Source organism: Cinclus cinclus, chromosome 8 (assembly GCF_963662255.1).
Source record: "Cinclus cinclus chromosome 8, bCinCin1.1, whole genome shotgun sequence".
Taxonomy (NCBI): Eukaryota; Metazoa; Chordata; class Aves; order Passeriformes; family Cinclidae; genus Cinclus; species Cinclus cinclus.
Window position 1 is genome coordinate 1,398,441 of NC_085053.1, and position 17,389 is coordinate 1,415,829.

At 39.1% G+C, this 17,389-nt stretch overlaps 1 protein-coding gene across 2 annotated transcripts in view; it reads right to left on the reverse strand.

The window, feature by feature from the left end:
• Window positions 1–17,389, reverse strand: part of DNM3 (dynamin 3) — a 172,532-nt gene that overhangs the window by 105,326 nt on the left and 49,817 nt on the right. For both annotated transcript variants that reach the window (XM_062497051.1, XM_062497052.1), the window contains exon 15: window positions 16,997–17,110. In XM_062497051.1, the coding sequence (XP_062353035.1) occupies window positions 16,997–17,110 (114 nt within the window). The remainder of the gene's footprint in view (window positions 1–16,996; window positions 17,111–17,389) is intronic.

The window sequence follows — 17,389 nt, forward strand, 5'->3', positions numbered from 1 at the left end:
TTGGCCCTTAATTCTAATTTAAATGCTTATGTCTACATAATTAACTCAGATAGCAAGACTAGTGATTACATCTTCATACCTGCAGAAAAAGATACAACTGCTCCTTGGATACTACTTCTTAATCTTTGGAAACCAGATTTAGATTTCATAACTGAGGATTAGTTGTTCTGTTATGGAATTCATGGAGCTGCAGCAATGCAGCTTGGACAGTTACCTCTCCTCAGAGCTCACACCTCTGCACAGCACAAATGACAGACTGCTTCATTTAGCCTCAGGAAAGGAACTCGGGGTTTCACATTCCACAACCTGGCTCGTTATTGGTAAGTCTTTATCAAAAGCAAGAAAGCTATGAATAAATTATGTTATGAACAGAAGTTTTGGCACGACAAAGACGACAATTCACGCAGCAGTTAATATAAAGAGAGGATAATGGTCCTGGCCAAAGACAATAAATACTAGAAAAAATGGCTTTCAGTTTTAGAGGCCCTGAGAAATATTGCTGGTGTTCATTTTAAGATCTGCTTCTACAACACAATTCCCTTAAGATTATTCTTAAATATGAAAAGGATGGATGTCTTTGTTTTGGGATCTTCACAATGTTGGAATTGCAAACCACAGGCTTGAACTGAGGTGAGAGTTAACATCACTTTGCCACTAATTTCTTTCAACTGCATCCTTCTCTTTCTTGATCTCCCTTCCCCCCGCTAGAAAAATCTCCAGGCATTACTATCGAAAATATACTCATGTAATAAATCATGTATCTGCTCTCACGTGACTGGTATTCATTAGAGTCAAAGATCTCCAAGATCTGCCCCCAGAGTGTATTATGTTACTGAAACATAGAAATAGCTGCAACACAAAGTTTTGCCAGAAAAAAAAAAACCACAAAAGTAACAACAAACTGTCTCTCAGTTGGGCAGAAGAAAGAATGTTCATAAAAATATTTCGGAGGGGTAAATCAAACCCCAAAGTCTAATTAGACAAAACCAGCAGTTTAAACCAACAAGACACAGGATTTTTAACTAGAAACTTCTAGAAGAATACACTTTTTTCAGTCACCCAGGCAGTTCTCTTTTCAAGGGGATTTTTTTCTAGAATAGAATTAAAAAAGAAACACAAACCACTACGAGTGTACCCATTATATATCCTGGCTTTCGTTAAGCAGTAAACAACTGGCTCCCATTCCCTCAAAAGCACCGCCTTACTGTGCAGTTATTTCACTTTACTGAATGCTACAATCACTTTGTAGCAGAAGTGACATCTCCTGTGAGAGAGGCAATGCTATTCCAGTGATGTGGTAACCTGACTGAAACATTTGAGCCTGAGTGGGGAAAAGGAACACTCGATTCAGCTGCACATCTGGGTTTTATAAAGGGTCCAAAAGCTTAACACTAACATGCTTCAGGGCTAAAACATAGTTGAGAAGATCACAGCAGTCAAGAAATAGGACAGTGTTAATCCAGGGCACATAATGCTCTTCACCACTGCTCTGAAAATTAACTTAGCTCAGCTAATTTTGCATCCCCACTAATTGTGTGTTGTGTATGAGTAAGCAATGACTAAGGAAATGTCAAAGCTATTCCATATCCTGTTCTTTTCCTGAAGAGAAACATGACAGGCAGAGAGGATACCTCCCATTAAGGACACAACAATTCAACAAGGCTACTATTTTTTTTCAGCAGGAATGAAATAATCTATATGCAATCTAAACACTGGTAGTCATTATAATCACTTGTTACCACTGTGCTGAGCACACATGGCTCCCCCAAAGCAATCTCCTATCCAAACACCAGTTTAGATATTCAAATATATATAATATATAAAAACATATCATTTTTTAATATATTTTATTAGATATGAGTGTGAGTACATACACACAATTTAAGTCGAGAAATGCACAGTGAGCTCAAAGTCAGCTGTACATTAAAATACCTGCTCTGTAGTACACTGGCTCTTCTCCAGTGTTTCAGATTATTCATTGATAAATCTTGACCACTGGCTAGAAAGGCAGAAAAAATACTGATAAGTACAGACCAGAAAGTGATGCACATATTACAACCAGAGTGAATATAACCAGACAGCTGAAGAGGCAAAAAGAAGTGGCATGAATATCAAACCTTCTGTTGGGTTCTTCACAGCTGTGAGGACAGAAATTAGCAGTGGCTCTCTATAGTTGTACACCTCAGAGGTGCTGAAATGTTCCCTGCACACCAAAGGTAAAGGAAACACAGGCTCCTGAATGTGTTTTTATGAATTTCATCTCAGATATCCAAAATAGCTGGACTGAGCCCCTCCAGCTCTGCCTTCTCCCCATTTGTGTCTCTCCCATAAACCTGAACAAAATTTGAGACAAAGCACATAGAGCAGAAATGTGGAATTGGGCAGAGAAAGGTGAAAGACTGGGGGGAAGAGTAAATATAAAGCATCCAAACTACATGTCTGATGGGAAGGGAGAGGACAGGGGAACAAGTGATAAGGAATAGAGGAAGGAAAGAGGACTGGGAACAGGGAATACAGTGTTTAGAGACTGTGGTTTTTACCAGTCCTTTATGTGTTACAGAAACTGCACAACAGAGGGGCATTAGGCTGGAACATTATCCAGAGCTGTACTAAACTAATTTATAAAAGATCAAATCCCTGACTACACTACTGAGACCAGACTGCCTGAAAAACTGTGCAGCACAGAGATGTGGCTCTGAGCAGTCCTATAACCTTCACAGAGGGGTCCCACCCAAAGGGGGCTTCAGTTAGCACTGCTCAATTCCTGCCAGCCTCACAGTCTTTCCAGACACCACGAATGATGCTAAAAACAACACTTGAGGATGATGGTACAAGCTGAAAATGAGCACCACACTTCAATAACATGTTCTCATAACAATGGGCACAGCTACTTAAAAGCACAAATCATGCCTACATGCATTGGATGGCCATGGCCAGAAGCAACAATATTGCTAAGGGACACATTTTCTTTTTTGCAAATTTAAAATTAAAAGAATGAGTCTGATCGCAGTGGAAGACCAAGAAACATCAGGACTGCAGGACTGCATTAGACCTTGCCCAACCATAAGTGATATTCATTAACAGAAAGGTAACAAACTCCACAGAAACATGAATCAGATACTCTCACCTCCTGTGCTGCTGCTTCCTCCACCCTCACCTCTCCTATCCCTACATTATCCTTATCTTCCTTCTTTCATGCATGCCCCAAGCATTCTCAGCATGCATCGCAGTGAATGAAGCTGAGATTGTTTGCACTTGTTCACTCACTGGCATTTAATTCTCTACTCACTTTGTTCACTCAGCTCCAAAGTAGTGCCTGGAGGTAGTTTTGCAGGGGTTTCTTGCTCTGATGGCAATGACAGACTGCTCATACTGTTGCCTGTATCCTATGACTACCTATTTTTAATCCTTTTAAATCATGATGTAGTTTATTGAGTGCCAAAAAGGGTTAACCTTTGCTGCTGGATGTGCAAAAAAAGCTACAGCAAATCATGGCAGACTACCTTCTCTTTGAGAATTTCAAAAATAGCTATGTAATAATAGCCTGCTGTTATTTCAACTCATTTATCAGCTGCAGACATCCCACTCACTCTTCTGTACTTCCCTGGATCATATCTATGCTTTTACAATGCAGAGATATAAAATTTATAGATATCCAGACACTTACTACAGTAACTTTTTAATGAAAAAAAAATTAAAAAAAGAAAAAAGGGTTTTTTTGCACACTAATGGCAGTTCAGCCACTTCACCATGTAAATGCAGTCTGGGATGTTTTACAAACAAGAAGCACACAGCTCCTGTGCTACCCACACACTTCATGACCATTTGAAAGGTGTCCATCCCATTCAGTTTGAAGAATGGCCTGGCACTACACTGCTGTCCGCCAGGAAAAGAAAACAATCCAGCAGAAATACAGCTCTTTTCTTTTTCATAGTGGCCCTCCAAATAAGCATTAATGAAGAAATTGGACTTTTCAAAATCCCTAGTTTCCTCCAAGTTAAAAATCAAAGAATATTGTCAGCTTGTGGAAAAAAAATTAATCACGGGGCTGAGTTCATAGGCATGGCAGGAACATCAGCATGTTGATAAACTCATGAAAAATGAAAGTTTATCACTAGTCTTGGAAGGAACTTACTATAAACTATGGGTAACAGTTTATTATTGATACTGACTCTCTGAGTGGAGATTACTGCAACCATGAAAGCAGCCTGCCATGCTGCTGCCATGATGGCTGAAAGTACAGGACAGCCTCGAGAGCTGATTGGAAGCAGTTCAAATCCCACTGTAGACATGGGGAGCTATTTAGTGAAAGATTTCAAACATTTCAAGTCTAGTCTCAATTTGGTATCAGAAGGAATGGAAATGTCAATGGCTTTTTGGGCCTATTCCTTTCCAAACAGAAATCAAGTGGAAGAGGAGGGATTTGGTCTAAACATCTAAGACAGATGTGTGTAAGCAGCTGAGCAGCCCTTACGAAGGAAAGAAAAAGTGCATTAGAGGTCTGAACAGCTTTTCACTGTATTAGAGGTTCTCCCCAGCAAGGCTTTAGCTCCCAAAACAACCCCGACCCCCCGTTCTTCTCCTTCATTCCTTTGAAGCTCTGCTTTTGCCAGGAAACAAAACTCATGGGGAACAAATTTCCAGGCCGCAGTGTGGGGAGCTATTCTGGTTCTATTTAACCATCTCAGGAAAAACTCAACAGACTAATGCTGCTGCAGTTGGCAGCAACACTCCAAACTTCACTTCCCTCACCCCTAAACCTGCCTGGTTCATTAATGTTTTGCCTTCTGCTTTATCCAGCTTACGTCCCTTTCTGCTGATATGGAAAGAAGATCCCTGGAACGCTGTCTTTCCTTGACAACATAATTTCTTGCTCCTGGTGACACATGCAGCAATTAATCTCTGACAGTTCCTCACTGGGGAAAATCTGACTGCTCTACTGAGGATCACACTCACAAAAGTCACCCTTCAGTCCTTCCAAAATTGGATTCTTCTTCCACAAGGCAAGTGCCAAGTGGGAATACCATAAAAAAGCCAACCCTGCACATGCAATGGTGCACAGACAAGGAGCCCTTCTGGTTTATCCATGGTGTGCTCTACTTTCTCCCTTGTTATAGTTTTATCTTCAAAAGCCTTTGCCCACCAACTCACTCTCTGACACAGCTGCTGCTGATTTTAAGAAAGTGAAGCACACATCACATGAATCCCCTCCAAACCTTTACCTCTGCTAACTAAATAAGAAACCTCAGCACTGCTCAGACACACGTTAGCCCCCTGTGATCCAAATGGAAGAGTTGGAGGACGCACATTCGGAAACAGACACCCAGCGCTTGGTCTGCCAACACCACAAAGCAGCCTGAAGGTCACTTTTCCCTTTCATTTCAGATTCCAATTCCCCAGAAGCCAAGTTGGTTGCATTCACTCTTCCTGAAGGGAGAGCTCTGGCAACATGCCCTGTGCACACCCCTGGGAGCTATGGCTCTCTCAGAATCTGCCGGCACCTAGGAAGAACCAAATCATGCAGAAGCTATTCAGGACACCAGAGCTCACAGCACACGTTTAGATTGGCATACATTCCTGTCCAGGAAGCTGGTAGAGATCTACCTCTCAAGATACTGATATTTGCCTCAGAATTCCAGGCAGAAAAAGAACTGCTGGCACCAATTCCATCCAGTGCATACCCAGCCCAGACTCAATCACCTCCAGGTTTGACTTGAGAAGAGGTAACTTGTTCTGTTAGCTGTTGTGTTAGACCATAGGCTAAGGCAGATTTTAAAAAGAAGAAAAAAACCCAAAAACAACAAACCCACACAACAAAATCAATCAAAGTACAACACTTAGATTGAACAGAATGAGTAACAAAGAAAAGAAATTTACCGGAGAACAAGGCTGGTTGCCTGTGGGGAGAGTATCTTAAAATCTACGGTAAAGTCATAGTTGGCAAAATTCAACAGATCTGGTAAACATCAAAGATAAAATTCAGCAGAATAATTCCACCAAGCACCATTAAAAGAAAAATGGGACCAGCAGGGTTACCAGTGAAAAACAATGCCAGGCCTAATAGCGCTGATCTACCAGAAGCAATTTATTATGACACCAGAAATAGCTATTTTCACAGTGGATGCTTGAAATGAAAACTTTAAAGCTTCTTTAAGTCTTGAGCTATAGCAAAGTATTCAACCAGCCAGCCAAAATAGCTGAAGGGAAATAGGAAGGCCACATGTGGAACTAATTACTCATGTAGAGGCTATGACAAAGAACATTTCTCCAGACTTTTCATGGGGGCTTCACTTTCAGGAAGTAACTCTAATTACTGTTCAAGTCTCGGCAGCCTGCATGCCGCTGACAGTTCCAAGAAAAAATGAACCTATTTGCCCTTTTCTTGGTCTGAAATGCCAAAATAGAAAAGCACAACTAGAGTCATTAAAAAGAAAGAAAATAAGCACTAGCTTCCCGAGCAGAATCCTTTTTATAAATTCGGTTTTTCAGCCTTCACAAAAGAGCAAATTCTGCGTCTACACTAACTCGCTCTCTGTTGGCTGCAGCGAAACTGTACATCTTGACTTTTTACAGCTTTTCCATACTGGGGCCCACTTCCTGCCCAGTTGAAGAAAAAAATCTGGCCTGAAGATGAAATGACTGCTTAACATTACACTAAAACATCTGGTACCATTTTATACACAGACCCATGTCTGAGAGCAGGCAATTCTAGCGGTCTCACCAGCGGCACAGTGCATACCCAAACCTCCCCAGGGTGACATCATCCCATATATGGACTCTCAGGCCCAGCCCTCCCCCTTTTCCTGGTCCTAAATTCATTGCCAGATCCCCAGTCTGCTGCAAATGTGCCACGTCAAGACTGGAAATCACAGCACTTCAGTGTGTTTCAGTGAGTGCTGCAGAGTGTGAGCGAGAGCCGAGCACAACCCGTGATGCAGGAAGGCAGTTTTTCCCCGAGACTAAAAGAGGATTTAAAATAAATAAATAGACGCGTCCGGAGATCCTGCTCCGTCGCCCCAGTGTTCAGACTACCTGTTCAGGACAATGCTGTTGTACAGTAGTCTGCACATTGGTTAGACTGGGCAAGGCAAAGCGGCGGCGTGGACTATTGGGGACGCAAGTTGCTCTTGCCAAGGAGAAGACACTCATTGCTCCTTTCAGATCTCATATCCAGTATTTTTCTTCACAGGTTTTGCACACTAGGGAATAAGAAACGCTAAGGGACACTGTGAAAAAGGAGGACTGCAGAATAAAGCGGGGAAGACATTCTGGTAAGGCCTACTTTGGAAGAACACCTGGCCTATGACCTGGCGAACCTAGGTGACTCCCCTCCCCCCTTCCTCCAGTCATCACTGCAAGAAAGATGGAGCTCTGATGGTGCACTAAAAGCCATGCAAGAAATGAGAGAGGTATATTGCCTAGAGGTACACTGCCTAGAGAAGTGTACAACAGTAAAGATAAAGTCGGTCATTTCTTTTTGATTAATTTTTTTAAAAATTTAAAATAAAGCTTTTTTTCCCCACAAACTAAAAAGGTAAATTTAATTTTTTTTTTTTTTACTTGTAGCTGCCAGTATAAATATTTAAGAAGTATATTTTTTACTTAGGCTTGCTAGAAGTATGTGTTCTGAATAGCTCCTGCTGTAATCTATGATCTGAAGATCAATTTTAAAAATTACTTTTGCTTAAAGTAATAAAATACTAGAAAAGAATGCATGAATAATATTTTAAATTCTTGTATGATATATTATATCACCTCTAGGAAAACTCTACTTAGTTTTTTTTATACGCAGCTGAAACTTATTTGCAAGTAACTTATGCTAGATGTGCTAATGAAAACTGGGAGAGAAACTGTAGAAAAACTGATTACTCCATGCTAGGCTGCTGCCATGTAGAAAACAAAACCTTTGACTGCCAGGAAAAATTACCTTTTAAAGTTCAGAATGTGATGGGAAAAAAAAAAAAATCAATCAATAAATAAAAGGGAAGAAAGAGCTTTCCAACCTGATACCTGGCTGGACATTGCATGGGAGTGATCAAGACCGATTGACTGTTGCCGCTCTCATGTGTACTTTGAATTGCTGATAGTTCTTCTACCATTCAAAATGATAAGTTACTTTGTCCTGAATCCCACTGATAAAAATGGAATTTGTAAACCAATGCAAAAGTTTGCTTTGGTGAATTTCCAGCTGTCCTAGTAGGGGAAAAAAACCCTCAGGCTGAATGAAATCCCCACGGACAAAATAATACAAAAAGCCTGGGCTGCAATTTGATACCAGCCGAAGCCCAGAGTCAGCTCCCCTAAAGTTAACAGTAGTAACAAACTACTGCAACCGGGAAAAAAATCCCACCTATATGGTGCTCATTATTGCCAGGAAGGCTTGGAATATCTGTACTGCAAAAAGAATTAGCATAAATATGCAGCCATTAGTATTATAACCAGACGATTTTGCAGAATATGTGTCGTATTTTAGACAGCCTTCATGCTATACTTAAAAAAAAAAAAATCTGTATATGATGCTGACCTTTTCCATTGCTCCTTCGATAATCAACAGAGGAGCTATTGGGGAGAACTGGTCATGGAGTGTTGGTGTGATGGTGCCTGGACTGGCTGCCTTAAAGCTTACAAAGCAAGGACTAGCATTGTCATTTCTCTCCGCCTCCCAGCAAAGCTTTTCTTTTGACTAAAAAACTTTTTTTTTTTAATGTATGTATACACTAGTAAGCTATTCAGCCTCTCTTCCCTTTTTTTGCAGAGGATTATTTTTAGGATTAATTTAGTGGGGTTTAATCCATTATAGTACGAGTTGATGCAAATTTTATTCTCATTCTGTTTTAAAGTGGAGTTACAACACACAGTTAAATGTGGTTATTAAGAGAAAATCTGAAGCAACAGGAAGAAATTAAAGGAATGGAACTAGAGTCAAAGTGGCATTAATATTTCTCGATTGCTGTTTTAGGCATAGCAAATCTGAAAAGTTTTATGACTTAGATTTTGTTTAAGCGGTAGAAAAATGTTTCCACATCTTGTTAAGAAATTCGCTCAGTTTTGCTTTCATGGGGAATATAATAGTATGCAGGTTTTTTTTTCTCTCTCTCTAATGCTTACTTGCAAAGCTATTTTTTTAAAATTCCAGAAATTAAGGAAGGAAATACAGTTATCCAGGGAATAATAGGCTCTCCATGAAAACAGTGCTGCAGATAGCCTGTGTTAACTTTTGCTAAATAAGCAAGGACAATGGAAACATATGGAACTAGTGTTTCTCTTATCTCTAGTCCACTATTTGCATTAATCTTTATTTTAAATGACCTTTCTGGATTTAGGAAGTGATTCCCCTCCCATAGACCCATGACTCTTCAAAATTACATTTTTAGACTGTAAGGCTGAGATTGAGGAGGCCCCCTTGGCATGGGGCTTGGAAAGGAGGTGGGGGGGAAATGCAGAGTGCAAAGCAGCAGATATGGAAAGAAAGACTCTATTGTTAGTAATGAATAAGGAAGTATATCGACCTCGGCTCAGTAATCAAAACATTTTCAAAGTGAATTAAATGATTCTGTGGCTCTAAAAACACTGCTGGTTTAGTTGAAACAATTTCTAGTTGATCACAGACACAGAGAAGAGATTTCAATAGTTATAACACAAGATGCCTTAAACACGCATGACAACAAACAAATACGCTGCTTATAAATATTTCAAGAGGAAAAAAAAACCCAAAAAACTAAAATACCAAATATTACTTTTTGTAATTAATAAAAAAAAAAAAATAGCAGCTCCCAGTGCAGACTAATCATGGTGAGAGTTCTCTAAAGCCAGGACGATACCAATGCTTAAGCCTATTGTATGAACTGATACATATTACCATAAAATGCACATTAAGACCAGTAGGAACATTGAAATAGGTGAGTGTTTCAATATAATAGACTTTCTTTCATCTTTAGGGAGCATATTTTTTTAAGTGTACTCAAAAAAGAAATAAATAGGGAAGAAGAAGAAAATATTTCAAAACTTTTCTAATGATTCCTTTAATGTTAAATATAAAAGGAAAAGAGAGAGAAGGGTGGGGGAAAGTTAGTTAACTTTACGGAGATAAATATAGATCAAGTAAGCATCCAAATGTGAAAAAACTAGTTATTTTGAAAAAAAGTAAGCATCCAAATGTGAAAAAACTAGTTATTTTGAAAAAAACAAAAAAAACCCCATGTCATCTGCCATCTTTCTGCCTTGTCATTAAGCTGTATATCCTGTACTCTCATTGCCAGTGCTATTTAGTGCATCTGTATTTTCAGAGCATAAAGACACTGCCACCCTCCCCACGCTCCTTGCCCCCCTTCCTGAAATATCACTGTGCCTCCAGACCACCCAAGTATCATTTCAAGATGGAAAATATTATAACCAAAATAGCAAAATACCTGCATCAAAATTCCAGGCTTCTACATAGAATGTTCATTATAGCTTTTCAATCAAAATCTGTTAAGCAGATTGGAAAATGAAAAGCCCTAAACTTTAATGTGTTGGGTTTTTTAAAGAACAGATTTTAATCAAGAGCATAACTTTACTTTTATTTGCAGAAGGATTTGCTTCCTGAACTGTACTTTATTTAGAAAAAAAAAATCTAATTGAAATACTACTAAGGGTCAGGTTTAAACCTACAAAAAGACAGGAAATGACACAGTTAAGAATGAAACTTTCCTGAATTATTCTACTGTAGTTCTGTACTGCATTTTATACAGGATTGCAAAGCAGTATCTAAAAATAACAGCCTTGCCTTAAATAAAGAGTCCCGATCACTACCGGAGGGAATACATATCTTAATTCAGTTTCCAAGGTACCAATATTTAAAGTCAGGTTCCTAAGATAAGTTTCTGTAAATATAATATTGGCAATCATGAGATTTTTTTTTTCTTACAAGTATTCTAAAATATTCTCAAGCCCTTTACTGACTCAATGTGTCAACCAGACACAGCACACAAAAATGTTAAGCCCTTACAGTGAGTTAACTACAATTTCAAGGAATTTCAGTTTTTAAATAAAAATTAGGTGGAGATATTCATCTAGTCAGGTCTAGTAATGAATTAACTGAAGGGAACACAAACTTGTCTCTGTTGAGATGTAAAGCTTTTTGCTGATTCTTTGATGAATTCTCTTTGTGTACAGTTAGCAGAAAGACAGCACAAAGTTTCCACTTGCGATTTTCCTCCCAGCACAACCTCCCTGACATTTGTTAACAGAAAACCTATTCTAGAAAATTAATACTTCTGCTATTCCAATATTCTGTACTATAGGTTACCAGTGATTTTGACTATACAACTCTGTTATTTCAAGAAGGATCCATAACATAGAAAGTGAGACCTAATTTTTTCCAGACTAAAGATTTTTCATTTCTTTAGCAACTACATGCAGGAGTTAAATCTGATTAAATCCATGAAACAATCAGTGTATTATATTTATTTTAAAAATACTTGCTAATTTTCCACTTGTGTTTTTCTTCAAAATTTCTTCAAAAGGAAGAAATGTCAACTTAAAGTATACTCTTAAAATTTTACTTTGAGCTACAAAAATTTAAGGAAGCATTTTATAAAGACGAAGTATTTAATGTATTGGAATTAATTTTTCAGGTGTGAATTAGTCAGCTGTGTTTTGTGGTTGATTTATTTATTTAAGACATTCCACCTTGTAGGTTCAAGGAAAATTTTATTCATATAACTGATAAACTTAACTTGTACAGGCAATTCATATATTAATGAAAATGCATATTATTCTTTAAGGCAAAATTATCAGAGACAGAACACCTGAATAATTCCATATTGATTTATTGTTAGTTTAATATTAAACTCAGCACTATCCCCATCTTTAATCTCTGGTAATTTATAATCAGTTTTCAGGTTGGAGTTAAAATTGTTTGGCTGCTATTCTGAATGGGATATGTTTGAGAAGGGTTTGAAAGCACAAGTTTGTGCTTACCTATGGTGGCACTAGCGAGCAAGAGAGATTCAGGAACACCATTACAAACCAGAAACATTTAATCTGTAGAGAAAATTAATACAATTATTCTTTTTTCCCCTTTAAAGTTCCAAGAGGTTTTATACCTTCTTTATACCTTTGAAGTTACAAACATCACTGCAAAGTTGGATTACAGTCACTGTGTGTGCTCTGAATAGAGAAAATTCAGCAATGCAGCACATCTTGTGATGTGAAATGATGCTATTTGTAGGCTTTTGATCTCTATATAGTCCATATTTAACTGAAAAAAACTTACTGAAGTTTTATGAGGTTAATTCTTTTTTGTCAGAAAGCACAGATTTTGAGACAAAGCAAAATTTAAATAACGTGCAAACCAGAATGCTAGAAGGAATATAATACGTGTACAGCTACCACTTATTAGCAAAATGGATACAAAATGCAACCAGTTTTCTTTCCAGCACATTCCCTATAATAGGGTTAATGTGCAAGTGGCGGCCTCCTTTTATACAGAAAGATCTTTATTTTTAACATCCCAGATTATTGTACTTATCTTCTCCTAGAAAATATGCACTGTATAAACATATCCTTTATCTTGAACTTCAGTATTTCTGTGCTTCCATGAAGAGTAAAAACATCTGGTTAAATTACTATGTGCGAGTACAATGTGCAGGCAAAACTCTGTATGAATTGCATATAAAATAAATCATGGCTTTGGTTCTTTTTGCTTTTCCAAATGTTCAGCGTGAGCAGTCTGTTGAAACGGCATCCTTGATATGTGTCAGCACAATGATAACTCATGTACTGAGCTTCTTTTCTGAATAAAATCAAGTTCCGTTCTTGTTCTGCAGCTGCCAATGTTTGAAAGTTTAATTCTGTTATGTGTGTTTCCCCCAACAAACGCCCCCCAAAGTGGACTGGCACAAAGTGTTGCACAGCAGCGGCGATGGCTCCAAGGGACTGGCTGGACGGAGTTGTCATGTGTCTGCCTGTCTACACTTGCTGTGCAGAACATCCTCTCACCTGTACAGCAGGCACAGACAGGCAGTCGCATGACAACCCAGCCTGAGGGACAGCTGCCAGTGGGACCCCGCTCTGACAGCCCAGAGCATCTGCAGCACCAGCTCCAGCCAAGAGTCGCTCTGGACCTCAGACGGCCGGTCAGTCACCAAGCCCAGAGTCAAAGCAGCACTGCCTGTGAAGTACAATAAAACCCACTGCTGAAATTCTTACTGTGCTTCCTATAGTACTCTTTTCCTAGTTGTTCTCATGAACTCGCTAACAGCAAGTTTGATTTATCCGCAGCCCTGCGGCACCTCTGTATGTTCTGTCCTCCCGTTTGCTTCCCAGGCATCACTCGATTCTTGCTGTACAAAACTCCCTGATATTCCTGCTCGCCACAGGAGCCAAGAGCAGCTTTTTATGTGGCAAGTTCATTCTGTAAACACACACAATGTCAGACCTGAGAGTAACTTCTCCCCTTTCCACTCTCTCACCTCCTCACTTATTTTTGCGATTTCACTCTCAAGCCTCGCATAATTTTACAACTGGGAATGAACAGTGAAATCATAATACAAACTGTGAAATTATAACACAGACTGCATCCATCACTGGACGTTGACAATGATATCATTTACTATTGAAACAGAATGGAAGTATTTTCTTTGGAAATAAGACTAAAAGGGATCTTTCCCCATCAATGTAAATTTCACATTTTTAGAAATTATAATCCTAGAGTCCAGCCTGGCATCCTTTGCACAGCAATAATGCCATCAAAATTTCTGGATGCTTTAGAAAGAATAATAAAATCACATTCTGTGACCATGCACTGTAACAATGCTACACAACTTTACAAATGGCATCCATATCTTTACAGTAAAGAGGTTTTTTATTCACAAGCTAGAATGACATACCACATTCCCAAAGCCCATTTCATCCTAATGCAGAAATGGCTAACTCACAAACTTCAGATTTGCAGATTGACTCTCAAATGAACCTCAGTTAATGCTAGGTAACAAAATGGTAACAACTGAGAGCTAGCATGCTTAGATTTAGTAATTTGTGTGCAGGTGTGCCTTATAGTGCTTCAGCTAGGCTTACATGGAATACTCTATGAAATAAATCTGCATTTGTGAGGTCACTGAGCGTACACTGATCTTGCACTTGTTTACAGCAGCCTCAAAGCCAGTATACGGCACTTGGTTTTTAAGCAGAAAAGCACAAACTCATGGTATTGGTTACACAGCAAAGTTACAAACAGAAGCAACTGCATGCAGGATCAGAAACTAATCCACAGTAGTTCTCACAGAACTGATACTCTAACTGCTTTAAGCACGCTGTTCAAACATCAACCTGGCATCTCCATAACTACAAGTTTAAAAAACAAACATTCTTAGGCACTGAAATCCTCTCATCAAGAATAAAATCTCAGTGTATATTTGACAGCTACAAAACCAATTGTTTTTTGTGAAGAAACCAATTGTTTCTTTTTTAATTCTAGAATCATGCAGCCAAATCTGAAATCTTTTGCCAAAGCAACTTGCTTCTAAATGCATTACACTGTGGATTTATCACTTATAAAGCTGTACCTCACGAAGGAATTTACATCCTTCTAACAGCACTAGCAAGCCACCACTAGTGATTTTGATCTCAGAGCAAATTCCAGACTGGAAAACAGGCTCAGCTTACACTAGAGGGGGTACACAGCCCTGGAGGCCCCAGCAGGCACTGGAGCTCTGCAAAGCACATTGTCAGAGCTCTCTGGTACAAAGCTGCTACAGTGCTGGGTATAGGCACAGAGGGCACAAACTCCTCAAGGGAAGCAAAGTGAGAGCTGACCCTGCAGCTTCCCAGCTGCCATGGAAAGGCTCCTGGCCACCCGGAGCAGGAGCTGGGAGCTCTGAACTCCCCACGACCTCGCAGGGCACAGCCAGACACACAAACACAGGGATCACTTCTCACATCACCAGACTGTGCATCTCACTGCAGGGAAACACTCCCACAGCCACTGCAGCCAGCAGCTGAGGAGCCTTGCTGATTTTTCAGTCTTACTGAGAAAGTCCAGTACAAAAAAATATTTTAAAACCCCTCAACTTTATAAACTCTTTTGCAGGACAGAATAGTTAAATTATACAGCTAATCTATACTTAAGGAGCAACTTCTTTCACCAGCAGAGCAAGGAATAGTACTCTGCTATTATCCAATGCTATTATCCTCTTACTACTCTACGAAATTCTGGCCTGAATTAACTACTGACACTTTCATGACTCTCAAAACATAGCTGTTTGGCAATTAAGAGACATTATCCTTAAATATGCATATGGAAATCACACAGTGGCCATTTCTTTCTGAGTACTTTCATGAACTTCCCAAGTGACTCTCCCCAGCAGATTATCAAAACTGTTTATCTTTAAAATTGCACAGCACAAGACATACCATTAGGATTTTCAGGAATTTTTTTATATTTCACACTAAACAAAAATCAGATTTAAAAAAGCAACACTAAAACTACCTAAAAAAATTGCCACAGCTCATCTTGGATGCACCTCCAACTGCTTGAGACAAAACACAGCAGGTGTGTGAATTTTGCCACATTGTTTCTTTTAGTCACAGTTGGCTGTATCTTACCTAAGGAAGCTGGTTCTAGTAACTTCAAGATAGATCACAAAAAACAGCTTCAAATTTTCATATTCATAAAGTCACTTCTCCACTTTTTTTCAAATTCTATTTCAGCAATCTAAGAATAAAACTTCTTCTCTTGACATCTGTCCCTTGACTCCTCTCCTCTGCCTGACATGCACTGCTTTTCCTGTCCCACTAAATTTGAATCCCTTTAAAACATAAATAAAAGGGCAGGGGGCAAAATCCTCAAGATTCATCTAATCTATCCCTCTGCCTTAAGGTCTATGGCTACAGACTGGGGGTGGGGGGGGAGGGGGGGGTGGGAAGAATGATTTTTGAGCATCACAGCTCCCACCCTCAGCAGCATTACTGAAGGAATTCCACATCCTGGATTTGCAGGACTCAGGAGAGCTCTGCCTTATGCACTGCAGGCCCTCTCCCAGGGCTTCCAGAAAATCCCCTGCAGTAAAACACCACGTTAGTTTAAACAGAATATGAATTTGCACAGTCCCCATCAACCTGTCTTGTTGGGATCAACCAGTGTTTTATAACCTAGAATAAGATGAAACGATGGAGTCATGTTTTAGAGCTCATTTAAAGCTTTCTTTTTACCTGTGCTTCTTCCATCCATTGAACTGGTTCACCCTAAAAATCATTATTTTTTCTACTAAAAACATTTAAATTTAAAAAAAAAAGGGAGGGACTGAAATAGGGTCCCAAAATCCACTGGAGCCTTGGATAAAATGTATCATTACTCATATGTAGAAAAAGTCATTAAACAGAACAGACAAGCTGCCTAACAATATATTCAAAGTGAGCAACGTAGCTGTTCTTTTCTTTATTTCTGTATTACTCACCTCAGATTTACTGATCACCAATGAATGTGCATTTTTTGGTCAAATTTGAAAATCCACACCAACCAGCTACAGAACCCTGCAGATGGGCTTTTCATCCTCTCAGAACACAGGACTGGAGAACAGCTGTTCTCATTAAATCAATTGCTGTAGTTACTTTCAGAAGTAAATTTACCCAGACAATTTATGATCAACTCGCAGTAGATGCACAAGAGCAACCCACACAAGGATAGGACAATAAGCAGAGTATTTCAAAACAGCCTGGGATGTTTTTCCTTTTTTCTTTTTTAAAGGAATGTGTGGAAATCACAGGAAGAGAAGAAAAAAGTAAAACAAAAATACCCCATAGCATACCCTATATTTGTTAGCAGTGTTTCAACAGAAGTCTTAGACAGTCAGCAACCTCCATGAATCAAACCAGAAACTTAAAGAACACTGTTAAACCTTAAAACAATCTCTCACTTCAAGTTGACACAAACTGATTAAATATTTTAAGCTGATACCAGAATACTGTATTAATACAGGGGTTTTCCCCAATAGAAAATAAGTTCTTCATTCCTTACCTCATCATCTTTATACCAGGACAAGCTCTCTGCAGTCAGGACGAACCAGTACTCCTTGGACCCTCCTTTCATGATGCCTATGTTGTTGATGGTGAGCCAGCCTTTCCGGATGACCTATGCAGAGGTGCAGTCAGGTACAAGTTTAGTTCATTACCCACTTGTCAGTGTTCTGCTGCTGCATTCATTCTTTTAAATAAAGATTTGCTAAATGAAACAAGAACAGGTGCATTTTTTCAGTCTCTGGGAAAGTCAAGAGTTTTTGCAGCTTTCTAGCATTCAAAAAAAAAAAAAGAAAAAAGTAATGGAGTATAATATTTTCAGTCTGAAGGCTGGAGAAAGAGAGAAGCCTAACTATCAGAATGTTGTACTTACAGCAAGTGTGTGTGTGTGTTA